The sequence below is a fragment of the Paracoccidioides lutzii genome, assembly GCF_000150705.2.
Source record: "Paracoccidioides lutzii Pb01 unplaced genomic scaffold supercont2.16, whole genome shotgun sequence".
Lineage (NCBI taxonomy): Eukaryota > Fungi > Ascomycota > Eurotiomycetes > Onygenales > Ajellomycetaceae > Paracoccidioides > Paracoccidioides lutzii.
This window is the reverse complement of record NW_015440962.1, coordinates 387309-413536: the sequence shown is the minus strand read 5'-3', so window position 1 is coordinate 413536 and position 26228 is coordinate 387309. Positions and strand designations below refer to the sequence as shown.

General features: G+C 47.0%; 10 protein-coding genes across 10 annotated transcripts; 3 read left to right on the top strand and 7 right to left on the bottom strand.

Annotated features, from left to right (window-relative positions):
* Positions 1-21: 21 nt before the first annotated feature.
* Positions 22-1602, bottom strand: PAAG_05958 (hypothetical protein; the record flags this gene model as incomplete). The annotated part of the gene is made up of 1 exon (XM_002792124.1): positions 22-1602. The coding sequence occupies one exon, from the start codon at positions 1600-1602 to the stop codon at positions 22-24; it is 1581 nt and encodes a 526-aa protein (XP_002792170.1).
* A 3065-nt stretch (positions 1603-4667) lies between these two features.
* Positions 4668-6510, bottom strand: PAAG_05957 (hypothetical protein; the record flags this gene model as incomplete). Its single annotated transcript, XM_015845736.1, has 7 exons — positions 4668-4746; positions 4841-5257; positions 5317-5585; positions 5659-5924; positions 5988-6051; positions 6111-6197; positions 6265-6510. 7 exons carry the CDS (start codon positions 6508-6510, stop codon positions 4668-4670), a joined length of 1428 nt encoding a protein of 475 aa, XP_015699962.1.
* A 3480-nt stretch (positions 6511-9990) lies between these two features.
* Positions 9991-10432, bottom strand: PAAG_05956 (hypothetical protein; the record flags this gene model as incomplete). The annotated part of the gene is made up of 3 exons (XM_015845735.1): positions 9991-10058; positions 10122-10260; positions 10349-10432. The coding sequence occupies 3 exons, from the start codon at positions 10430-10432 to the stop codon at positions 9991-9993; spliced, it is 291 nt and encodes a 96-aa protein (XP_015699961.1).
* Positions 10433-13414: 2982 nt separating this feature from the next.
* PAAG_05954 (COP9 signalosome complex subunit 2) lies at positions 13415-15135 on the bottom strand (the record flags this gene model as incomplete). The annotated part of the gene is made up of 4 exons (XM_002792120.1): positions 13415-14683; positions 14759-14819; positions 14886-15044; positions 15095-15135. The coding sequence occupies 4 exons, from the start codon at positions 15133-15135 to the stop codon at positions 13415-13417; spliced, it is 1530 nt and encodes a 509-aa protein (XP_002792166.1).
* Positions 15136-15505: 370 nt separating this feature from the next.
* Positions 15506-16744, top strand: PAAG_05953 (hypothetical protein; the record flags this gene model as incomplete). Its single annotated transcript, XM_002792119.2, has 1 exon — positions 15506-16744. One exon carries the CDS (start codon positions 15506-15508, stop codon positions 16742-16744), a length of 1239 nt encoding a protein of 412 aa, XP_002792165.1.
* Positions 16745-17679: 935 nt separating this feature from the next.
* On the bottom strand, positions 17680-18140 carry PAAG_12127 (hypothetical protein; the record flags this gene model as incomplete). Its single annotated transcript, XM_015847655.1, has 2 exons — positions 17680-17804; positions 17921-18140. 2 exons carry the CDS (start codon positions 18138-18140, stop codon positions 17680-17682), a joined length of 345 nt encoding a protein of 114 aa, XP_015702730.1.
* Positions 18141-18998: 858 nt separating this feature from the next.
* Positions 18999-19729, top strand: PAAG_05952 (Rho3; the record flags this gene model as incomplete). The annotated part of the gene is made up of 3 exons (XM_002792118.2): positions 18999-19097; positions 19232-19460; positions 19608-19729. The coding sequence occupies 3 exons, from the start codon at positions 18999-19001 to the stop codon at positions 19727-19729; spliced, it is 450 nt and encodes a 149-aa protein (XP_002792164.1).
* Positions 19730-21014: 1285 nt separating this feature from the next.
* On the bottom strand, positions 21015-21950 carry PAAG_05951 (octanoyltransferase; the record flags this gene model as incomplete). Its single annotated transcript, XM_002792117.1, has 1 exon — positions 21015-21950. The coding sequence occupies one exon, from the start codon at positions 21948-21950 to the stop codon at positions 21015-21017; it is 936 nt and encodes a 311-aa protein (XP_002792163.1).
* A 1273-nt stretch (positions 21951-23223) lies between these two features.
* Positions 23224-23814, bottom strand: PAAG_05950 (hypothetical protein; the record flags this gene model as incomplete). Its single annotated transcript, XM_002792116.2, has 3 exons — positions 23224-23430; positions 23475-23636; positions 23689-23814. 3 exons carry the CDS (start codon positions 23812-23814, stop codon positions 23224-23226), a joined length of 495 nt encoding a protein of 164 aa, XP_002792162.2.
* A 419-nt stretch (positions 23815-24233) lies between these two features.
* PAAG_05949 (hypothetical protein) lies at positions 24234-25405 on the top strand (the record flags this gene model as incomplete). The annotated part of the gene is made up of 2 exons (XM_015845734.1): positions 24234-24437; positions 24497-25405. The coding sequence occupies 2 exons, from the start codon at positions 24234-24236 to the stop codon at positions 25403-25405; spliced, it is 1113 nt and encodes a 370-aa protein (XP_015699960.1).
* Positions 25406-26228: the final 823 nt, after the last annotated feature.

Here is a 26228-nt window from a genome sequence, read left to right as displayed (position 1 = left end):
AAAACTCTTCTCCATCCGTTCCTATCCTTTCTCCTGCTCTCCCTTCCCCACCTCACTAACAACTGACGAACACAGCACAACCCCGGTTCCTGCATCAAAAACAAAAAACAAAAATGGCCTATCAACTCTCATCGCTACAGGAACCCTCATAGCACTTGCAGCACTACCAAAAACCCCCGAACTTGTCACAACAGCAACCTCCGTCCCTTCTTCATTCACCTCTACGAACAAATCATGTTTGATATTTGTCACATAGGCGGGTTGTGAACGTGAGATGGGCGCGAAGTCTGGGGATGGGCGGCAGATGGGCCGCAACCCAAGATTGAAGAGGGGTTCGGAGATGTCTGTGCTTTGTTTTAAAGTAAATCGGGGCAGGGAGAGGTGGAGGAATGTGGGTTTTAGGCTCCAGGACTGACCGCTAGTGGTATCGGAATGGCTGGTAACAAGTAAGGGGCGGAGGACAGAGGGAGAAGCTGAGAAGTGAGAGAGGATGGCGAGAACGGATCCTACGCCGGGGGTTTTGGGAAGGATTATGGCTGCGTTCCAAGTTGGGGATGCATCAGCTGCCCCAGCTGCCCCAGCTGAAAGTGGAAGAAAAGGGGAATGATGCGGTTTCGTGTTACCGTTCTTATACGGCAACACACACATCTGCGCGATGTTATCTTCCCAATACAAGATCTCACTAGTTCGATGCATCATATGGCACGGCATCCCGCCCGCCCAGCTATCAGTATGATCACTCCCGAAACTCCGAAATCTATCCACACGTGTGTTGGATCTCTCAAACGGCACCGCCCATTTGGCTTTGAAGTACAAACTCGTCACCAGTTTAATATCTACGTCAGATACCTCCTCCTCTGCCACTAGGCCGGCAATTTTCCCCCTGGTCTTTTCGTGAACCCACAGATTCATTGCCCGCGCATCCTGCGGCGCAAGCGTCGCTTTGAACACTGTGCTCATTGCTCCAGCCCATATCGGCTCAATCAAAAACGATTTCCCATACCATATCGAGCTGCTGATATCTAGCTCAATATCACTACCAGCAGCAGCAGCAGCAGCAACGGGTGTGGAACGAGGATTGGGCTTGCAGTACTCATCCAGTTGCACGATATCCTTTATGGCACCGTACACCGATACTTCTGAGGTGTTAAAACCAAGCACTCTAGAAAAGGCATCGAGATTTAGTCCCTGGGAGCCTGCTGCTGCCATCATGAGGCAACGGTAGATGTTGGCAGACGCAATACCGCAGGGATATCCTGATGTTGCGATGCTGTGGAGCAGTTTGAAAGCGAATTGGTTAACGGAGTCGACGAAAGCTGGTGAAGGAGCGTTGATGTATGTGGTTCCGGTTTGTGGGGATTGTATCGCTGCGATGCCCCGGTCATGCAGGACGAATCGGGGGTCTAGTTGCTGCTGAACAGTGGTGGGAGTGGCTGTACTTGGCCCATTGCCCAGGGCCCGAAGCTCTAGGAGTCGTGGGGGTGGAGCGGGGATGAATTGGTAGACATCGTTGATTAACGGAATTGGTGTCCGGATTTTGAGGAATGTATGTGTGTGATCGTGGAGGTTGAATTCCTCGCAACTTGAGCACTGTGCGCGCATGGTGGATGGAGATCAAGAACAGAATAATCAATACATGATCACCAAAGGGCTTACTCAATATCGGAAGTGATATTGGTTCATTGGATGCATCCCAACCACGCTGTGTAAGGAAGATAGCCCGGAGGGCGGGGTGATTTGTTTGAGCGGGAATATGAAACATCACGCTCCTCTTACCAGGTCGAAGTCCTGGCAATTGATACATTTAAATCTGTGGCCTATGATGGGGTCCATGTCACAATTGTCGCAGGTGATGCCATGATGCTGTGCTGGTTCTATTCTTCTGGCCATAGTTCATATACGGAACAGGCTCCAGTGGTTTAAGTTAAACCACGGTTAACTGGGTAGAACGGAACCTCCTCAGATTCACAAAATGATTCATAGAAATGAAGGAAACTAGCTTGGATGCAGGTAGTTATTCAACCTGTCCAAATTGTTCAACGAGGTTCTTTTCCAGGTTGTAATCCCAGGCTCATGTGTGGCTGACTGGTCGGTTATCGAAAGAGGTTCCCCGCTTTGACTGAAAATCATCATCGAGGCTAATTAACCAGCTAAATAACTATAGAGTAAATAGTTAAGTAGTTGGTTAACTTTGCTATGGAGCTCTGTTGCAGATCTGGATCTAATAATAAGTCTGATGCGTCCGATGTCAAACGTATTCAATTATCCCAACGAGCCTGTTGTCTATTTCTTCTGATGTATCCTTGCATCTCAAAGTTGTCTTTGCACTGGGGTTCTCGCAAACACAGCTCTTGCAAACACAGATTCCTTTTTATCGCCTATCCAACTTTCAACATACTCCATGATTGGGCAACGGAGCCCGTGAAACAGCTATTCTCACCTCAATGAGCTATCTCTAGGAGGCGTGTAGCCCTGCTCCCAGGGTGCTCGTCCCTCTTGCATCTAGCCAATCGTAAATCCTTAGCAGTTCAGCCCCCCTTTCTCTCTTGTCTCTTATTCGTCTTTTCCTTTGTTCTTTTCTGAGTCTCAATCTCTTTCGCTCTCATGCTACCCAATAAACGACTGAACAGTCACTTCCACGCCAAGAGGCCGTCACGGAATTGAGGATCATAGGTCTTGTCTTCAGCAGTCATCTAACCAACCAATGCAAATGCAAGCCCCAGAAAAGAATGTGCAAAAATGAACAAGCCGCAAAGGGAAAATAAAAAGAAATTATCCAGATATCCATCATGACAACACGTTGACTTTCGTTGCTGGATTGAGAACCCCTCCTTTTCTGCAGCCTCGCTGCAAGTTATTTCTGCATCTGTCGGGAACCCTGCGGGACTTGAAGCTCTCCCTCTTTCGATTGACAGATGTAGCCGGGGTGGAAAGGAGGGAAGTTTACATCTTTTGAACCAAATGACATCGTGACGAGGAAATCCTGCGCCACATATCATCCGCCTTGAACCCGGATGACGAAAAGTGTGGAGAGAGTTAACCGTCAAAGCCCTGGACAAACTTCCCAAACTCTCTACTATCACACAGATTGTCACGCTAGTCACATAGCTGGTTGACAAGCTTTAACTGCTCATTAGTGAAAAATGAGCAAGAGAAGACGGACATCAGGAGGAGGTGGCTGAGATCCTCAAAAAGCAGTACTCGAGATCTGGTCTCAACGATGTAAAGGACCTTGCATGTTATGATTAGTGGTAATCTAGGCATAAGAATGATGAGTTGTGGGATACGTGGATCGGTGACGAAGATAAGATCCAACCGTTCTTATTCCCGGGCAATGTAGCCACCGGTAATGTCAATGATCAACGGCCCAGAAAGCCAACCTTCACCCTCCACTGTTAACACCACCACCTTCCCACCAATGCCAGTCACAAAAAAAGCCCGAATCATATGTGATATTACTTCAGATCATTGGGGAGTTCGACAGTGAAGGGAAGAACGAAGACGGCAGCAACAACACCATAATCAAGCGGCAGAAACAAAAAGGTTGTATTACGCCACGGCATCTGACTCTCCTCTGTTCGAGATGGGTCTGCACGTTGAAGGATGGCGTTCGCGGCATCCATCACAAGCGGCGAGCGTCGTCTCTCTTTTCACCAACGCTTTCATGCTGAGACACCCTTATCTGCATAATTCGTCTGGAGAACCAGGCAAAAGTAACCGGCTAGAGAGTGTTTGTTGAACATTTCTTTTCCTCGTGGTTGCCCCTCTCTTCCGTTGTTCCCGTTCTGTTCCTTGTCTCGTTAGAGCTGCACATTTGCGTCCATATTCTCATATTGCCCCATCATGTCCCGTGACATCATTACCGTATAGCCTTGAGATTCTTCTTTTTGCTTTTGGTTTTAAGATGGAAACAGCGAGGAAACAGGATCAGTTTGTGTGTCGGTAGTTGATTTGTTTGAATGTCGGATGTCTTCTGAAGGCAAAATAGTGGGTAATATAGCTTCATTTCGGTTGTCAAAAATTCCAGTGTAGATACTGTCGAGTAACAAGCTCAATTGCCCGAAAATCTTCCTATTGGTCATTAATTCACAACAATCGTATACAAGCGGTTTCAAATGCTGTCTAGCACAGAAAGATCGATTATCATGACACTTGCAAGCAGCCGTTTATCATTTTTTTTTTTTTTTTTTTTTTTTTAATACGGAAAGCCCTATTAATAATGAAGCTCAGTACTACTCCACTAACATCCAAGAAGTAATAAAACTGACCGGATTGAAAATGCGGGACTGACTTGAAAGAAAGTGATATCATCCGTATCTATGATATGGACGGAATATAACACATATGCTAATAGTATAATGTAAATTCAGCAATATTCTGCAATAATAAATAATTCGTGAAGGTAAAGAAGAGAACATAAAAAGCGTCATGAGTGAGCAGCTCAATGGAGTCAAAATGAGAGGGTGAAATAAAATGGTGAACAAACGGGCTGGGAGTATCGAAACTTCAACTTGTGAGCAATAGGAACGCCACAACGCTAAATGAATATATGACAAAATAATGGGACAAAGGTTTCTAGGGCGAGTAAGAACAAGTAAAAATGTTGGAAGTCATTTCTCATCACGAATTAGCTATTCCCACCATCGGAATATAGCGGGCGAACTGCGCTACTTATACTCCTCGTTTGGGTCCCATTGAGATGGCTGGAAATCGGGGTTTTGGAAATGTGCAAGGTTATTAGGAGAACTGAGTTGTCAGTACAGGTTTGGATTGTTGAGGTCAGGTTTTGTTTTCAAGGAAGTGTGGGAAATGGAGAAGAGAAACCTAGCAATCCACTTACTTGCGGAATGGTACAGACGTCAGCGGGAGAGTATTCATCGGTTCACATACTAAGGGGTTCATCCTGATCTGGAGCTCTGAGGATTTACCCGGAGTGGAAACTCGGCTGATGTGGAAACCGGGGAATGAAGAATGTTCGGATAGAGCTGGTGGAGACCGAGGAGCTAGTGGAGGGCGAATACTAGAGTTGATGTGCATGGGATATGTGTGCGACTGGCTGGCATGCAGTGGCGACGGAACACTGGTCGTGTCGAATGGGAGACTCGGTATGGCCATCAAAGTTGGGTTTAGATCAAATGGCAGGGCATTTGAATACCAAGAGGCATAGTCAGAAGTCATAGAATATTGGTAATTGACCTGGGTTATTTCCTGGTTTTGGATTGGCTGCTCGGTTCGGTAAAGAAGATCGTAGTGACCCCTACAGATCATTTTAGCCATTTACTATTTCAAGGTGAGCAAAAGAATGTAGTTTCTTACGGTCGATAAAGAAGCATGATCGTCGCTATAGGATTATTGGGTGAGAGCAAATGTGGGGTTACTTGAGTTCCTTCACTCCTATCCAGATAAAGAATCTCAATGGCAAATCCGGACGCTCCAATGACTCCGTCGAACAGCCCCTGAATCCCAATTTGGTCGATTTCACTTTTAACAGTTTCGATTGTTCTTGTGCAGTAGTCAACAAGGGGAATTCCGAGGAAGTCCGCGTAGCGACTCGGATTCAACTTCATCCATGCACTAGTCACCAACTGATGAGATAAAATTTGTAAGCCAGGCCTTAGAATTGACAAATGGTGGCTAATTCCGTAGACTCAGACTTACCCTAAAATGCATAATGATAGAAGATGAATTATATTCATCATTAAACGCTTGAAAGAGGAATGAATCGTCATAGCTTCCTTTCTCAATCTCCTGAGATATACGGGTAAGAAGCTCCTCCGTTGCATCAACGAACATTTCATAGAGATGCTCTTGGCATCCAGTGGAGTCCAAAAGCTCATTCAAGGATTTCATCCGCGCCAATTCTTGGGTCACTTTTGCAGCATCTCTCAGGTTGAACAAAGTCTCGAAATATCCGAAAGCAATTGCTAGCGTAGAATAAGTCTCAAGCACATAGAAAGCCAAAGAAACGGAAGCATTGAATAGCTCACCTCTCCATCCACAGTTTCCATCCCCTTTCATAACACGATAATGAGAATGGGTGTGTGAGAGTGCCTAGAAACAGGTAAGCAGGCATACACTGCCGAGATTTGTGAGAAACGTTCTCAACATACAATAGTTTTTGCAACATATATCGGATCTGCATTTGCATATTCGGAGGTTATCGTGCCGCTGGACTGTTTTGGACCAACGAGGGGACCCTGTGCGAACCAATTAGCCAACGGATCAACATAGGCTATGTTGGAAGACAAGAGACATGCTGCCCACCTGTAAATCCGGTTCATAGTTATTGGAGAGCTTCTGGAACTCCGCCATATGGTCTGGGTCTGCCATATTGTCTGGTGAAGGAACAGCGCCTATGGTGGGGTTGTAATGCGGTGTTCGGTGGAAATTATCCAGATAGGGGGCTCGAAATAAGCGTCGGAATGCCGGAGCAGCCTGAAATGTCTGGAGGTGAAATCGTGCTACCGCAGATTCTAGAGAACAAAATTGACGGTAAGCAAGGCTGCACATGTCTAATGCAGCAGTCTGAGCATGAATGGTGCAATACACAGAGAGCACCACCAATCAACCCAATGTGTGTTCGTGCTTCTTTGTGATTTTATCTGATGAGTAAAGGGGGCTCGGCCAGCTGCAAAACATGACGGTTTTCTGATAGCACATGAAAGGCAGAGAACGTAGCATATAATAGTAATGTCAAATAATAGAACGACTACATAGAGTATATTGGGGAAGCAAAGCAGAGTTGCAGTAATAAAGCTACCAGCAAGACCTAACCACAGCAGGAAGAGGATGTGAAAACTCACGTCAATTGACAGTGACAGATTCCTGCTGTGTATTATTATGGAAGCGGAGGCGACCTTATGTACGGAATACGGAGAAGAGCGGTATTGATATGCAACCCGGCGAGCTGGACAATAGCACACACCTTCTGAGGAGCCCCTCGTGTCGAATGGTGTAAGCCGTCACCACTGCGTTGCCTTGCGAAATCAGTTGTTATCACCGCTTGGAACGGGATTTACGTCTCAAAAAAGTGATCAAACAACAGCGACGAATGGGAGCTGCATGGTGCAACTCACGGCTGGAACGTGCCTTGAAGCAAATAATCGCTGCGAATGAATGTTTTTTGTTAACTCGCTGCGAGGTGGAGTGGGACAGCAAGATCCCGGCTGACTCAGCAGCGCGGCCCTCGAGTCAACTCATCCGGTTCAAACGGCGCAATATTCAACCTTTTCGCCCAACCATCATCACCAGCAACATGCGATAATCTGCAATTCGCGGGACAACGTCTCCTTGCTTACCTCTGTTCCCAAGTAAGTATGGAAATTACTATAATAAGAACCAGCTGGTTTCGATCTGCTGTAGCAAGCGTGTATTAAGGCTAGTGAGATGCTCTATAGCGAGAGGAAGTGGAAAATGGCCAACAACCATAATAAGTTAACTGACCCTTTGCAGCGGATTCTCTGAAGCGAAAACTTGAAAGTGGCGCAAACATCAGGTGCGAAAATGAGGACATCGGCAGAAAACCCACCAGCTGTGCACAAGGCGAATCGTTAATTTGGCTCCCGAGAAGCTAGCAAATAGTGATTAGTGTGGGATTGTCATGTATGCTGCTGCAAGCCGAACCTGCACATGCAGAGACAATCTGGTCAAGGCACAAATTGATCCAAGCGTTGCCAAAATTCTGCTGCAGCTTTCCCTTCTCGCCAAGGGGTCGCTTGAAATTGTCAAGCCTCCACCATGAGCCTCCGGAAGAGTGGGAAACTGCCGGTTGACTTAGCTTCATGTTCTCAAACTCTCTCTGCCGGCAGGCTCACACTTTTGCAAATTCCACGGGCCGGCTAAACCGATCAATTCTGCACTCAAATCAATTCTAAACAATACCCTCGAGGTTGATTGAAGAAAGAAGCTTTAAAAAAGAAGTCAATATGTTTGATACGGTTACCCCCAACAATACAATTTGATCGTCTCTGGATGACGTCCCATCAAGATATTGCGTCTGAAAGACTAATCCATACATATCTCTCGATATCCTCTACAATGAAAAATCTGGTGTGGCTCAGTGGGGTCAATCTAATTGGCGATCAACAGATGCAGTTAAGCTTGTCAAGACTTGGTTCACCTTCAGGGATAACTGCTTGGTTGGCATGTAAACCGGAATTGCCATAGCATATCCACCAACCTGGGAGTGAAGCAAAGGCAATCGTCAACTCGTGCCGGAAGTATGAGGATTGGGTTGAGATCCTTTTTCACTCTTTTCGTTTGTTCATCTTGTGATGGGAAATCACGCGCAAGATTTGATCCTCTGATACATGCATTCTTCCCCCTCCCTAGGATCGACTTAGATTCATCCCGTTCGATTGTTGCGCCTAGACGTGTCACAGTGCCGAGGAATACTATATCACCCAAGCAAGGCTCTTCCAAGTATGCTGCCGGAGACCCTCCTAGCCTTGAAGATTAAAAGCTAACATGGCTTTAATAACGCATCAGGCTGAGTCTCCGGACCCAACACAAGATTCTAGCATTTTCTCATCGATCTACCGAAAACCCTTTGAACTATTGTCGATTAGAAGGCCGTGGTAGCCCACCGTTGTCTATTTGCTGTTGAAACAAGCTCATAATGTGACAAGCCAATTCTGTAGCTCGATATACCAATCTTCCAAGGCTTAAAACCCAATCATTACCAGACTCCTTTTTAGCGCTAGCCTTAATACCTATGGGAAATGCCAACCATGGAACCGAAGGAAAGAGATAATATACTGTTTCTCAACAGTAAGTGCTCATCTAGTACTACTCAATTCAGAAGGATGAATTCACTTCGTCCCTGTCTTGGGTCGTTCTAGTTCTGGAGCGTTTGTCTTCCCCATTCTTTTGTACCAATACACCACTTCCATACCTTCAACCACAGGCATTCGCAGAAAGAAAGCAATTGGAAGGGATACCAGCCAGGCGAAGCACCCAAATGGCCGCAGATACGCGTGTCATCGTGGTGGGAACTGCGAAGATTAGGTCATTTTTCTTTTTCCATTGCGTCGCAAACTTGACCTTTTGCTTTTGTAGGCTTATGCCAATTACATGCCCCATTCTATCCGCCCCCCTCGGGAGCCAGAAAATCCATCTTCTTTCGATTTGATAACTGGTACATATCTTCTCCCTTCTCAGTCCACGAACCTGCTCCCTTTGCCTTAGACGTCAACACGTCAAAGAAATATGGGTCTCAGGCGTCTCACGGTGCATATGTCGGATCACCACGGATATCTCCTTCTTTGCAATAACCTTGTGCTTCCTATCCATCGGGACTACTGATTAATTTACATCGTTAAATCAGCAGCCACTTCCGACTTAGTTATCCATGAATCGATCTTGAAATTGACAGGATGTTCCCTATGCAAGAACACACAATTGATGAGTTCGAGAAAACATAATAGACACGAATTTGCATCGTCAAATATGGATAAACGTATTAGGTTCGCAGAGAGCCACAGCTCAGTGAAAGTGACAGCTCATTGTGGCATCCCAAACAGAAATGCTGAGCTGAAGCTTTCCGCTCGTTATCACAAGTCAGATTTATCCATTAAAACCTTAGTTAGGGACCACATATCGCCATTTCGCGTTGGGTAACTTAACCATATTGTGTTAAATCACTTGCGACGGACTGACACCCTCAAAATTCCGTTTCTTGGCCAACACCACTCCACATACCCATCTTGCCAAGGTCACTAACTGACATGGTCCTTTATTCTCCAGATACAATATTCGGGCTCTTGGAAACGAAAAGGAACCTTGGAAGCTGGTTTGACCACATTCACCGATTGCCTTTATGCACCTCCAAAAAATCGTTTTCGTGAACAAAGTATTCGCGGTATGGTTGAACCTTCGTGTTTTCTTTCTTGTTTCACTCTATTCATTGGCCATCGTTTTCCTATCTAGTTGGTGCTTCCGATGCAGAAATGAAACATCTCCAGCTGGCTAAAACATAATCATTGTTCTTGCCTAGAATGTAGCTACCCCCAAGCTTGTGGAGTGGATAAGATCCGTTTCTTCTTCTTGTTGTGGGGCTCCTAGGGTCTTGGTCAACAAGAACGGAAAGTCGATTATTTCCAAGGCTTAACTAGCGATCTTACCTTCGGGACGAGCCATTGATGTTCTCCAAGACGCTTGGAATTCGCCACAAAATGTCCCAAGTTGTGGCGGTGGCTTCTCATCGGCACGTTTCGCATGGGTCGAAACACGCTTCGCTTCGACGCAGATCGGCCCAACCATCTGTAAACTCAACGCAGGTGTAGGTGGCTCAATGTCAACTTGTCAGATATACGGGCATCAGGCATGGAACTTAAAAGAGCTAACAAACTTGGCCATAGAGGGACTGATATGTGGTCCAATTAGGTAGATATACTTTCTTTGTGTGCTTGGGTTTCCAACGCCCGTCGGCCATTTTGGGAGCGGTTTGAATTCGAGATATCAAGTCACCCTTGTATAGTAACTGAGGTGAGTGGCTTTCCGTGGTTGTTAGTCTACATGGAATTTATATTTCTCTTTGTTTCCTTAAGGATGAAGTGTAACGGCGCTGTTAGTTTTCTTCCCTGCATATGTGCAGGATTAACAACTCCTTAAGATACTTGTTATTCGGTTTTGTCCGATCACTCCTGGCTGCTACCGATAGCATGCTATCAAGCTCCTAGTTAGGAAACCTACAAGATTTAAGGCACCCAGCGAGCCTTTCCGCTACTTTCGATCGGTAAATACATGGTTATTATTATTGGAAACACTCTAAATGTGCATTCTGGGTCCAATGGTCGTCCCACTGAAGAGCCTGATGACATTTGGTTGAGCGATCGACGTGTTAGATATCCCGAAGATGCAGGTGAACTTACCCAAAAAGATCCCGTGGAATACCCCCACATCTCATTTTGTTGCGCTCAACGTTAGGCGCCCCATAACCTCCGCCTGTATGAGAGCGATGGCTATTTCTATATTGAAATAATTTGCCAGCACCATGCGGGTAGATCTGCTCTAATTGTTCGCGATGGCCTAGGTTTAGGAGTCCGTCACATGTGTAAGCTTTATACCACCGGACGTTTGGTTCCAAAAGCCGCCAATTGTGATATCGTCGGAAAAGCCATCACGATGTCGTGGTATTTCCTATATCTACCATTCTCCAAGTCATTATCGAGCATATCGAACGCTATTTATTCCTGCTATCGTCATATACCATATTTCTTCCCATACAGTTGACCTGCTTCTCCAGATGCGTATATATATATTTCTTCCAGAACCACAAGGGATCAACGCCCTCAGGGCCTGGCTCAATAATAACTAGACCGGATATAAATTACAAAACTGGATGGAATCCTAATCGTTTCCGTTCCCAGATTGTTATTCTCGCCCTGTCTACGCAATTTGCCACCCTCTTGTCCAATCACCACTGTGCCTCTAATTTTATCTAGTGCATAGGACACACTCCTGGAAATATCTCTCGCGATGTCATAACTTCTGCATATTCATGTGTCAAGTTTGGTTGGCCGGCAACCTGGAGTCATCTCGGTAGCCAAGATACGGTTGGAGTGAGGGTTTGTTGTATTTTTTCAAAGTTGCATTGATGTAACCAGGATTACATATTGTACGGAGCGCAATAAGGATTCGTTGATCGACGCGGGGATATCTGAAGGGGTATATACCTGACATTGTCGGTGGAGATACTCGGCGCTTCCAACTAAGGATGTGAGTATTTCAAACTCCTGCACAAGTGTTCATTTTTTTCATTAAGCCTGTTTCATTCCTTCTGTGTTCGACGGTTTTGCTTCTTCAAAGCTAGTTGGAAGGGATGATATGTATGCATGAAGAGCTGACTGCGTACTGCGTGCGTCAAATATGCGAAGTATAGATTGGGGCATATTTGGAAAGGAGCAGGTTTGGGAAGATCAGCATCGTTTCAACACGTAGTGGCAGCCTTTGTTCGAAAAACGATTAAGCATGAGCAATTCGATCTTTACGCCTTGGCTGTATCTCCACATCATAGCGTCCGTCGACGACACCATGCTGCTCGGCATTTCCCGCTCCCAACGGTGCACTAACGGGAGAAACATCTCCCAAAGTGATCTCACACCATTATCACGACGAGAGCAATTCCCCCCGCTTCTAATTGATACATACAATATTAGTACCGAAAGTTACCCCTTATCAGCAAACACGTGCCCCTTGTTTCGAGCGGAAGGACGGGAATACTAATAATACCTATCAATCGGCCTTCACCCTTCCATCATCCCATTCTCATCCAGCGTCATGATAAAACTAAAGTATGGATGACTCTTTGGATTCTAGGCCATCGACATGTTTTGAAATCTCAGCCACATTTTCAGATATCACTATATTGGTTATCTCTGTCACACCAAAACTGTGCCTTCTTCAGCAAAGCCGTTACTTACACTAGAATCTGCATGTCCGCGGCCGCTCCCTGCCTCCTGCACACGAGCCATACCGTCGGTGCTGGATCGATCTCCTGATAACGGTTCAATTTCCCCTCGTTTCCGTGAACTTGTTTTTGAGAGAGGTATATTTGAGCATAATAACTTAGTAAGGTGACTATTGGCACGTCGTTGCTTCTTGACCGCCCCGTATTTCACTACCCTATATTCGATCGTGTAACCGATGAACAATACATTATATCGGATCTCCAGTTATCGTTATCCACAGCGATGCGATCGACGACTGCAGCGATTAGGACGAACTCTGTAGATCCACTGGAGATCGACAGTGTAAGGACACACGCACACACACACACACACACACACGCACACACACACACATATATATACATATAAATTGTATGAATATGAAGGCGACTCGGAGTGATTGAGGATTCTTAGGCCTATGTGAATGCATGGCTGCCGGGTTTTCTTAACATCAATCTTGGGAAATAAACCATTTTTGCCGGGAGAGTAAAACGCATCTTTGCGATAACGTGCCTCCAGTGACAGGAAGGGGATCTTGCTTCTATCACTAAATGTCTGAATTTAGGCACTTTCAACAATCATTTATGTGCATAGGCAGTTTGTTATGTTCCATCACGGTCTACGGGGGAATCGCAGCAAAGAAAGAAGGGCTGATCTGGTGGAAGGCTGCTGACAATAATTGAAGCTGGCCTAGTAGAATGTTTTATTTCTTGAAGTGGTTGCTGATAAACAACAACAACAACAACAACAGCATCATCGCTTCCAGTGGTAAAACTCCTACCTATCCCAATGGATCCACACTGGTCAAAAGGGGTTACCAGAAAGCAGTCAGCTACCAGAGTGGCGCAACAAAAGGGATCCCAACGATGTAACAGATGGAACACAAAGGGATAAAAGGAAAGAAAGAAAAGTGAAGAAAAAAAGAAAAGAAAAAAAAACCCCGGGTCATTAGTGGAACTGTATCATCAGAGAGGTCGTGAAAAAGCTTTCGCAATGCCTGACTTCCCCTTCCAATCCCTCTTCATCCCACCAACACCCATCTTCCTGAACTCCGGCGACGATGCAGAATCGTCTGTAAGGCCCATCTGCCCATACCCACCCCCGCCACCACTCAGCATAGATGTGTGAAGTCGCGCCGTCTCCTCGGCCCTAAACCCATCTGCGTTTGTCAAAACACACTGACAAAGCGAGTTTAGCTGAGATGTCCAGGTCTCAAGAGCATGCAAACGCTCATGGTCCTCATCCCGACTGATAACTACAGCACCGGTTTCCTGGTCAATTTTTGCGTCTGGGATTTTCCGATCAAGGATCAGGAAGCTGAGGATATCCTGGACTTCTGGGATGGAAATTTTGATTTTCTTGGAGATGAAGGAAAGGCTGAAGCGGGTGTAGGGGGCGATTAACTTTAGGACAGCCTTAGTGCGCATGTTGCGGCTTACTTCGTCGATGTTCTCGGCTATGAAGGGGTCTGAAATGACGTCAGGGTTGTCGCGGAGGATTGATTCGTAGGCGTGTATGTCGTCGCGTTGGAATGCGTCGACCAGGTCTGTCATGGCGGATATGCGGGGGTCGGTTTTATATGGTTTGGTTTCTTGCGAGTCAAAGGGGTTGATGTTAGATTTCATTAACATGGTAGTCAAGACGAGGTACTTGAGGACCTGGATGCGCTGTATGGAGCCAGCTTCATCGTAGTTTCTGAACGACTCAAAAAAGTCACTCTGTGCCTCTTTCCAATTCTCTTCACTCATGTGCATCTTTCCGCCACACTCGCGAATTATTCCCATGATTTTCGGATGCGGCACGGCAGACCGCACGGTGAGCGCTTTCTGATAGAGGGCCTTTAGCCGTTTATTGTTCTTCGTATTCGCGTACATCTGTATTTCCAAGGCGTAGACCTCCAACGAATATGTTCCCTTAACCGGGTCGTCTGTCCCGTCCTCACGCTGACACGCTCGATGCAATTCTTTCACTTTCTTACTTAGCTGCACGTACTCCTTCCGCTCCAGCCACAGCCTTGCTAGCTTGATATTTGTCTTCAACCAAAGCCGTTCGTTGTTGGTATTTTGGAAAGATTTGAGTGTTAAGGAGTAGAACTCCTCCATGCAATGGTATGCCGTTTCATCATCGGAGCCTTTTTCAATGTAATCCAGCATGCTGTTGATCGACTTTTCGGAATAGTTTCGCGTGACGGCCGATTTGACGTACGTGAGCAGTTCACGGTAGTGTTCAATCGCCTGAATGGATTGCCGTGAGTCGCATCATCCATGCAGCGCAGGTGTAAGTAAGGTAGAGCACGAAGTGTCACTCACATCCTCAAATCGACCAAGCTTAAATTCCAGCTTAATCGCTTGCTTTAAACCTTTAAACCCCCTGCAGGAAGTGCTGTCAGCCAAATCCTATCGCAATGCAATTCCACGATGAAGACGCAAAGATTACCAGTCGCCTTTCTCCTCCTCTAGCGCAGGTACTTCTAGAAATTCAGCAATGGCCTCCTCTGGATTGTCCCCTTTGATCTGCTTCGCGTTGTAGTATTTATTCTCGATACCGACATCGGCTTCTTCGTCGTCGTCTTCGTCTTCATATTCGAAGTCATATCTATATAAGCTGTCAGCAGATGATAAGAGAAGTTAGGGATAGGCACATACTCCTCCTGGTCGGAGTCCTGCATGAAGTCGTCGTCCGACATCTTGAAGCAATGTGCAGTGCGTGCAGCACCGGCTATAACTACCCCCACAGCAATATCTGGCTCCTTGCTAACTGATTCTGTGGGGAAAGGGATAAACGACTCACGATCTGAAGCTTTCTGAGCCGTTGATATAAGAGTAGAGTACGGATGAGGGACCCGTCGTCAGGTACGTGGGGTGGGATGCTGCTCCATATTTGGACTAGCGCGGCTCCTTATCTGATCGCGCCACTCTGTGATCTAACTTGGTTATCCAGGCTCACCTGCAAACCTCGACCTTCAAAACAAACGGCACCTGTACATATTCAGTCCCTCGCTGCCTTCAACCCAGCAAGAGTCTATAACGCTATTTCACATTAGACACTGTGCCACAATGGGAGGCGATCTCAATCTCAAAAAGTCGTGGCATCCCGTCCTCCAGAAAAACCAGGAGCGGGTATGGATCGAGCAGAAGAAAGCGCTCGAGGAGCGCAAGCGGATTGAGCAGATGATGAAGGAGCGGCAGGAAGAGAGGCAAATACAGGAGCTGCAGCAAATGCAGGAAGCAGCAGGCGGGAAGAAACGATTAAGCCGCGTGGATTGGATGTACTCGGGGCCCGCCGCGGGCCAGACAGGGACAACCGAAGAAATGGAAGGATATCTCCTGGGGAAGCGCCGCATCGATGATCTTATCAAGGGCTCTGAAAGCTCGAAGCTACAGAAATCATCCACGGAGGACTCGTTTATGGCTGCGCAGAATGCGAATACCGCGAGGGATACCGCTGCGAAGATTCGAGAAGATCCCATGCTGGCCATTAAAAAACAGGAACAAGCCGCCTACGAAGCAATGATGAACGATCCAATCCGGAGGAAACAACTTTTACAGGCTGCCGGTGTCGATGCGCAGTCGTCAGAAAAAAATCGGAAGCACAGAAAACGCAGACATAGGAATGATTATATTGATGACGAGCGGAGTTCAAGACATAGGTCTCGCAGACACGATGATAATGGCGACAGACATAGGTCCAAGAGACACGATGATGGGGATGACAGACGAAGTCGTCATCGTCGGAGCCATCGATCACGCAGCCCATCCAGGTCGCGATCGCGATCAAGAAGTCCACCACCCCGCCACTATAGATCCAAAAGCTCACCGTCGCCACTGCACAGGCGACGATCTTACTCTCCGCATCCCCGTGACCGCTCCCGAGAGCGCTCATCACATCGATCCCGAGAGGAGTCCTCCCGCTCCAAGAGACAGAGCTGGCACCATTCTCGAAGAGAGTCACCCCACTCCTATCAGAGATCCGACGCTCCTGCTCGTGCCCGTCTCCCTGCTCCACCAAAGGAGACCAAATCCACCACAAATGATGAAGAGCGCATGGCCAAGTTGGCCGCTATGCAACGAAATGCCAACGAGCTAGACCAGGATCGCGCGGCCCGTCTAGCCGTAGCTGAGAGGCGAGAACGCAAGGAGCAGGAGGCGGACGATGCGGCTCGTGCGCTGTCAAGCAAATATGGAGGGAAGGGGAGGTTTGTGAACGGTCTTAATAGGCGGGCTGGAGAAATGGATCTGGCTGATAGGCTCCAACGAGGGAGGAGGGGTGTTGAGAAAGAGCAGGAAGCTTACTGAGAGCAAGGGGTTTCCCCCCTTTTTTCGCTCTTATGGCTAATTCTTTTATGATGATAATAATAACATAATATTTAATCTGGTTCGTGTTTTCTGCTGCTTTATATATTGGGATCTATGAGTAAACTTTTTGTGATATCTGTTGGATTTTGTCTATTTCTAATTTTTTTTTTAACGGTGCTTGGGTATGGAACAAAGGTTCTGGGATATATGTTCTGTACATATATATGCTGATAAACCTGTCAGTTTTTGGGGGTTGGTGAATATTGTTTTCCGTTTCATCTGTTTGGGGAAAAAGTCGATGATTACAAATCTCCATGGATGCACCCATGGTTTGACGATGGACTCATCATCTATGATGCAGCCGTACTGACCGTTGAACAACAGGTCGAAACACTTGTATACCGGAGTGGAGTACGTGGGTACATACATAGCGAGTCCTTAGGCCTTGTATATATATATATATATAGAGAGAGAGAGAGTTATTACTTGCCATGAGTTTCACAAAAAGGCAGTCCGCAGCAGACCCTTGCGCAGAAGCAACGGAAGTTCTGAGGATTGGACAATGCCAGATCCTGGAACCCCGCGTAGCTGAAATAGGAAATCATTACACATTGAAATGGATTGTTCCCAGTCCTTGTTTTTACCTCACGGGAACAAGCAGGATCGCTGGGACTTCCAGGTTTACGGAGTTGCCCGGTTAAACTTTGAAGAGTTTTCTCCCGGAGGCTTTCCCAAAAAAGGGGGGGGAAAAAATGGGGGAAAAACTGATCCCCTGGCTGGGCCCCTGAACCCGGGGGCCCCGGGGGGGGTGGGGGGGGGGGGGGGGGAGGGCGGCTTTCGGGCTTGTTTAGCTAAGTTTTGCAAGTTAGTTAACCTAAGTTTAGCTGAGGTTTGCATCAAGTCTAGACTGCACCTTACCTGGGGGGTTAACCCACTCACCCAGCGTCGAGGCGTTGACTTACCATGGCAACCCCTAAGCTCCCGGAGTCAGCGATGTCATTCCACCGGCATACCCACCCACCCACTCTTGCGTTGCTGTGGCTGAACACCTTGATCCGCTCTGTTTTTTATTTAATCTTCTCTTCCTCTGACGGCAGTCATTTCTACCACCTTGCTACAAACATCCACTTGCTGTGGACACATCTTATTCACTACAGCTTATATTATAATACGCACTCTCATTTCTTGTTTCTGCACCTCCTCCCATCATCATCTTCATCCTCCAATATCCGCCCGCCCGTCCTCCCCCCCGTAAGAGATCGCCATCCGGGAACGCTGCTAGCTTGTCCCAATTCAACGTTCTGTCCGTTCCCGGACTCCCTCCATATTTACCTCCCCCCGTCATCCATTCGCATCGTCTATAACCTGACGTAGTCGCGGTTCGCGCTCTCGTCATGATGGGTTTGTGTCGACGGGAAAAGACGGTCCATCGTAAGCTGGTGCTCCTGTGAGTTTAAGACTCCTCCGGATAGAAGCGCCTGTGTTTGCCCTGTCCAACGTCGCCTCAAGTTGCTACCCCGCCATGTACATCAAACTGTTATCAGTATACTAACGGGTAATCTTGGATATACAGAGGTGACGGCGCATGTGGAAAGACGTCGTTGTTGAATGTGTTCACAAGAGGGTAGGCACATGCATCTCTACCTACAATACATCAGACTTCCCCAAGTCTAACCCTTGACGAAACGTGCATGTTTGACGACGCACTGCGGGAGGGGGAAGCAAAAAAATAAAATTAAAATTAAAAAGAAAGAAAGAAAGAAAGAAAGAAAGAAAGAAAATTAATAAAATAAATATAAATAAATAAATAAAGCGGAGGATGAAACAGAAAAAAATGTTTTTGAATCGGTACTGATCTTGCATCTAATGCGTTGTGCAGGTTCTTCCCTACAGTCTAGTAAGACACCACACGATTCCATCTACATTCTCCTGTCTACACAACCAGATATGATCCCCCCATAGCCCAAGAGAAGAATGCCAGTGTTGACCAAAGCGCCAATATATCCGTTGTTGCATGGATTGCAGCGAGCCAACTGTCTTTGGTATGAAATAATAGTTCACCTCTACCCTTACATATCGCGAGATGACATTGGTTTGGCTGACCTGATTTGCTTTGAATATAAAAAATATAAATAGAAAATTACGTACATGGTAAGTTCCGGCTCCGTCCTTCATTAGTCATGGAACTGGTTAGCAAAGAGTACCAAATACTGATTGTTTGCGGCAACCAGATGTCTATGTCGATGGTATCCACATGGAAGTCTCCCTTTGGGACACTGCTGGCCAAGAGGAATTCGATCGCCTACGTTCCCTCTCATACGATGACACGCAAGTCATAATGTTGTGCTTTAGCGTAAGTTTCGACCGTCCCGTTTAGTTTTGCGTGGTTGGTTGGGCGCATTGCATTTTCTTTTCGTTGAAGATTGGGAGCGGAGAGAAATGGCAAACAAAAGGTAACGGCTAAAATTTTCGACGGGGGAAATATAGGTTGACAGTAATGACTCGCTGGAGAACGTTGAATCGAAGTGGCTAGCGGAAATTGCCGAACACTGCGCTGGAGCTAAAATCGTCCTTGTCGCCTTGAAGTGCGATCTGAGAGAAGAGGTCGATGAGAAAGATGGAGAGGAGGGAGGATCGCAAACTCCCGCGAAATCAATCGTTAGATACGACCAGGGACTCGAAGTGGCTAAGAGAATTGGTGCGCTGAGATATCTAGGTATGAAGACATGTCGCTTGGATTTCTATGGAGGTTTCTCCGCCTTTCTTTTTTTTTCTTTTTTCTTTTTTTTTCTTTTTTTTTTCTTTTTTTTTTTTTTTTGAAAACACTTTTGTCTAATTTTTCCTTTTGGTTTCTTTTGAATAGAGTGCTCCGCCATGCGAAATCGCGGCGTCAACGAGGCCTTCACAGAGGCTGCTAGAGTTGCACTGGCAGTAAAGCCTGCGAGATCTTCAGACAGCAGGATCGACAAGTGTGTGATCCTGTAATATGCCCTTGAAGGAAAGGTTCTCGGGATCACCCATGCATGCACAACGCACTAGCTTTTTGTGTCTCGGCCCTGATGATGACCATTCATATAACCCACGGCCCCAAGTATATCGGTCCTTATTTTCCTTTGTTTCTAGTTATACGCGTCACGCAATACCCCCAACTTCCCCAGGCTGAAATCCTTTCCGCGTTGATTTTTCTTATGGTCAAACATGACGTGGATATAGGGCAGTTACGCCTTTTCTTTTCTCGTCTTCTTCGACCTTTTTACCCATTATCGTTTATATGGCCAGGGTATGTGGACATTTTCCTCATTTTTTGTTCACATACTCTTTTCATTCACGTTACCATGTCACACTTTTACAAACCTCCACCCCAATTGCCACCTTGGAGTGGTCCTTTGTTTTCTTTGTGGGTGTGCCATCTTAACGGAGCAAAATAACTCAGGGCGACGGGATCTCCGGATTGATTCCAGGTTGCTTTCTTTCTTTACTTTTCTCTTTTACTGCAGATTTCTTTTCCAACTCCTTCTCTCCCCGTTCCCGCCTTTCCCTTTTAATGCCGAAGAATCCTGTACAAAGTTAGTTTTGTTACTTCTCTGTTTGATTCTGTCTATTCTCCTGTCTTTCCATGTGGTAAGATAACCTTCTGTTTGCTTGTTAATATTAGTATATGTATATTGCATATCTTTCTCCCCTTCTTGTCTCTCTATGAACACTTGAGGAGATTTTCCTACGAAATCACAACGCCAATACCTCTAATGGCCCGTTACATTATTTGAAAGAGCTTTTAAGACACCTTCTGTATGTGTCTGGTCAACGATGTGCTTATCCCCTTGCGACGTTTGATTTTCTTTTACTTTTGCTTTTGTGACGTTGGGTACGTTCTATTATTCGTCTCCCAGAGATCCAGCGATACACATATTAGCGATAAACCTGAAGAAGTCTGGGGGAAAATGGGCAAATTATTTTAGATGATATACCATATTTTTGTTCCGCTGCTCGGATTCTCCAGGTAGTCTTGCTTGCCCTTCGTGTGCGAAAGGGGGTTGCTAGGCGTGTCATGAAGGACATTCTTTATTTATTTCTTGAGAAACTTCATATTATCACCGTCACTGCTGTACTTGTGAGATGGCATTACTATCCAGATCCCTAGAAGTATCTATGCAATATAAAAATCCCCATAAAACCGATCCCAGAACGCCATCGCAATGCTTAAAAAGAGCCTTCTATCCAAAACTCAAGTAAAAAATCCAGAAGGTAGCTAGGGTCTCTCATCCATCCCTCATTCCCGGCCATCCCCAAGTACATCGCCCTCCTCTATCCTATACACCTCGTCAATCCCCACCCCGCCGCCCGTCTCACAACAACCATCAACCGCCCCCGGAGTTCCAACCTGATTTACCCTCCTCACAAAAGCAGCCACAAACCTCTCCGCCACTTCTCTCATAATATCATCGCCATCCCTAGCATCACCAAATCTAACCCCACACCCAACAAGGCTCGTCGGCTCCCTCCCCTCCAACCCACACGCAACAATCTGACGAAAGAACCACATCGGTTCCTCCGTAACATTCAGCCCGACACCGTAACTGCTCACATACCGACGCAGATGCACACCCACCGCCGCAATTTTCTTAGCCAATAGGTCACTGCCGCCTCTCCGCCCATCTTGTAACTGTGATGGTTGGTCCACCCAGACACCGGGATCCTGTTCACTCAATACGCCGCCTTCAACCCCATAATCGCTCAAGACATCTAGTATACTTCTCTCCAGCAAGCGGATGTGCTGTCGTGGACCCAGTCGTAGTCGTCGCAGGTCGAGAATTGTATATGCCACCAGCTGACCGGGGCCGTGGTAGGTGGTTTGGCCACCGCGGAGGGTTGGGTGGAATTCAGCAAGAGGGAGCTGGGAGGGGGAGGTGCGGGTGAGGAGGTGGCGGATTGGTTGGAGTGGCGTGGGGAGGAGGTTAGGATCGAGATTGTTGGAATTGGCTGTGCTGGTTTGGGGGAGGTCGCGGCGGCCCGTGGTGTAGACGGGATGTGGGGTGAAGGTTAGGATTGTGGGGTCAGGAGGAGCGGGAGTGGGAGTGGGAGGTGGAGAGGATGGAGAGTCGTACAGCTTTTTGTGGGTCAGGAGGCGGGAGACGAGAGTTTGTTGGAGACGGGAGGTGTGGGTGAAGGGCGTCAAGTGGGGGATGTGGAGGTGGGCGAGGCGCATGTTGATACAAGGGGGGCATCGGGCGCCACAGAGGAGATATGAGGGAATCGATTATGCCTCTTCTCTTCTCCTTGTCTTTGAGATAAATTGCCTTCTTCATCAATGGATATACGCCTGGACAACGTAAATGTTTCCATAAGGGAAATTTTGAAGCTCAACTTTTGATCGGTACCAAGCAATCACGTGATTCTGTATCCGAGTTTCTTTGCTGTTAAATGAATTCATCCATCCGTTGGATTTACTCAAAGCTTGGAGCTAGCCAGCCCATAGGGAAATCTTGTGATTTTTCAGAAGTATCAACACTGTTCTGGCACACTTTATGTTGTTGGAAGCATGAATATATCACAAGAGCGTGTACCCGCCTTAAACATTCAGCGGTGGAGTTACAGCAGCAATGTCTCCCATGATCTAAAGTTCAGTGGCTGCCTTGCAGGGGAGACTGTGGGTGGAATATCTTGCCTGGCCCTCAGCTACATCACCGATAGCATCAGGCGAACGATTGTCTCCGGCCCTTGCCCACCTGGTTCGCTGGTGACGTGTTGGCAGAAGTAGAAGGGTGAGCGCCCCTGACGGTGGTATAGCTACGGTCCTCGTTTAAGAAAACTCGTACTTATGGCTGCGGCGCCGGTTTCGTGATGTCACCACAGGCGTTGACCCATAACTACTACGAGCGGTGATTGAACAACGAGACCGGTTCAAGCAACGCCTTGTTGCCCCTCCATAAGTTTTGGGGAACTCATACGTATTGCCTGTTCATGAGTACGTTTAAGGATAACTTGGTTGAGACACCATTCTTTCCGAACCCGTGCGTAGGGCCACGGTCGATATGCATGAATTTGTCAGTATATTCCACTGTGCACGGAGTAGGGTTTACAAATTTTGAGAACACGACGCTCCAAGCGAACCCCGTTAGAATATCTAGAAGAGCAACGGCACAAGGTCATTTCAAATTCAGGAAGAGATGAAGTTATCATCAAACGATAAAGACCCTATAGGCTAGTATCAAACAGCGTCGGCTAAGAGTTCTGAACCGTGGAGCAAAATCATCTCAAGGTCTAACTGACGGTCCGCCTCGGTGTCGACGTAGGTGCTCTTAAATTCGCAACGATTGACTGGAGAGAGCCAGACAAATGGAATAGGATTTGGAAGCCATTTTGTCTGTTATGACACAATGTCGGCCTAGTTTCTAGGCCGTCATGCCCTCTCACACTGGTAAGACCTTTGTCTTACAATACAAACGGATGACACTTCCAATTCACTGCCATCAGATAATTCAAAGTGTGGACATCTCTATCTTGCCATTCTCAGAGGCTAATGCATTGTAAATGTATTGCGAAATGCCAATTGAGGTCGTCAATAGTTGCTCCCGATCTTCGGTAACAAACGGTGTCCTAACGAAGACCTGGGATTGCAGGTCGCCGAGTTGGATGACGTATACTTGAAACAGAGCCCCGATACCCGACCATGAGCGTCCTGCTAGCTATAGTAGGATGAGACATTCGGGAGTGGGTGTTTTCAAAGCACTTCGTACACTTCGACCTCACTAAGAGTTTCGTTTTCAAGGTCTTCGGACACATATGCTAAGAGACTCGATGTCTTGACATAACAACCAAGCAGTGGCGACAGCAACCAGGTGGGCTTGACCGTTGGTCCTCTATCCTCAACCACGAACTGCTTACCATAAAGCTGTGCCAGACAGTGAGCTCGACTTTTGCGACCTCCCCATTTGGCAGTGTACAAGGAGTTGGTAAAATGACCCGGAGGGAACTGAACTGGAATTTGCCATAGTTTTGAATGCTTCGTTCGACCAGATGATCTCAATCCTCTCTGAGCCCTCCTGGCTTTCCGTGCCCTCTAAGGCCATGTGTGATTCCTCCCTAGGTCAGCAGCGTTTCTCGGAATTATTTCCCTTCTAAGCCTTTCGTCAGAGGTTGATTCTGGATATCGCGTTGTCAAAGGTCCCGCTTTTCGCGAATAAAATTTGGAAATAATGCACCGTTGAGCATCACGTGGTTTTGACAAATTACGTAACACGTTGCCCGGGCAGCCGCCCCGCCGCACGTGATTAGTGTATATAGACAGTTTGGCTTAGCCTTTCAGCCGACGAGGAGATTGAACCATCGCAACATTCTCTCAGTAGCTAGTTAATAACTAAATTCAACTTCCACCGCAAAGTTGTTGAACCTGTCAATGTGAAGCATGCAAAATCCACAACCTAGGTAACCACTGCTTTATCGACCTGGAAATGCTGTTGCAATGTGAGTTGCTCCGCCAATTGGACGTATGGAGCTATCTATTAACCGCTTCTCGTTCAGGGTGGATATAGCAGTGGATGTTCGCTTGCGCAGCGCCATACTATTGAACGATGTCTTGCTGGTCAAACGCATCATCAAAAACAACCCCAAGTTCCTGGAGAACCCAAACTACGAAGACAAGAGCAATACATCGTTGCACCTAGCCGCCATCCAGGGTCACCTTGAGGTCGTTGTATGGAATCTTCCTCCCGTCCAGCTTTACCCACGACCCGCATCTAAATATTTCTGCAGAAACTCCTCGTATCCTTCGGCCACGACTCATGCACACCTAAATTCCTGAAGACCGGCCTGGACACCGCCCCAGGCATCAGCTTGAATACTGACGGAGCCACCCCGCTCCACATGGCAGCTATACATTCTCACCCTGCCTGCGTGCAATACCTCTGTACCCAGTTCCCGCAAACCATCAACCAGCCCGACAACAACGGTGCTACGCCCCTTATGCTGGCGGTCCAAAACTCGAACACCTCTCACACTCCACAAAGCACATGCCTAATCCCCCCGAAACAACGACCGCGTTCCTCTTCCAATGCTTCAGAGGATACGAGCACGATCGCGACACTGCTCAGACTGGACGCCTCTGTGGCTTTCACGGATAATGCGGGCAATACAGCCTTGCATTATGCCAGTGCATGGGGCAATCTGAAGGCGTTCAGGCTGCTAGTGTCAGCGGGTGCGCCCCCTTTGGCCCTTAACCATTTTATGTGTACACCAGCAGACTATGCATTGAGCATTCAAGCAGGGGTATATTTCCGTAGTCTGATTTCGGAATTCGAACGATTAAAAGTGGAATCACCCAAATTACAGCAGCACCAACAACAACAAAAGATGGAACTCTCCTTGAAAGTCAAAGAGAGCGATTTGAATAAATCACCTGCCAACATGGCTTTCCAGCAAACTCCGTTATCCCCAATTTCTCTGACGGAGATGCGGCTGGCCAAAATGGGACTCCGTGGCCCGCGAGCAGGAATCCCTGCTCTATCTACGGGTTCTGTACGATTGGTTTTACAGGATGATGGTGGAGATGCGTTTGCTTCTGATATCCCGTTGACGGCAAGGAAAGTTAGTGTGCCGATGGACGCAGGCAGCGCCATTGGACTGACAAACCCGTACGCTGGATTTCGTCGGGGTTCGAGTTGACAGGATTGATTAATTTTTTGTTTACACGTTGCCGTCCATGGAACGTTTGCGTCGGTTTGTTGGCATATACTATTTTGGTTCTACTATGGCTTCTTGTGCGCATCGGGCTATCTGTTATTGGAGAAAATAACGAGGCGATAGGGGTTCACGCACCGGCTGAGATTACTCTCTGGCTTTAGTGAACTGTTGATGAATGGTTGACTCGTTTCCAAGGAATGAACCTTTCTGCCTGCTCGAAAATGCTGTATGTGCGTATATGCCAACCTAAACAACACGTAGACGCTGATGCTTTCCATGGTTATGGGCGCTTGTTTGGATACCATTTCCTACCAATCTCCCCTGCAAACATGACACGCAAGCTGGACTTTTGCAAAATACCAATGGCAATCTTCAACCCACAGAGGCGGCTAGGCGAATTGATAGCCAACATTATTTTACTCCCACGACGCAAAAGTCACGTATCATGTAAAATAAAATTACTGTGTCTTGCCATTGCCTCGCCTTGCTGTGATTGCATGAATAACAACGCATGGGAAAGCTCGGAAACATTCGCAAACATGTCTTTAAGCTGCATCCATAGCACTTATCTCCAAACATCCCAAATTTTTATTCCGTTCCTACTCTGACGATAGCGTATGTTGTCACCGTGGCTGTGCCCACTGTGCATATACACACATGGTTCATGGCCATGGGCTATACCCCGTAGTAGCGATAGCAAATCATCTCCGCGATGTTTCATTGACCCAACATCAGACTTAGAGAGCATCGTGGGTTTCCGAAGATAAGAAGTGTGGGACCAGTAGCTAACTAGCCTTCCGCGGGT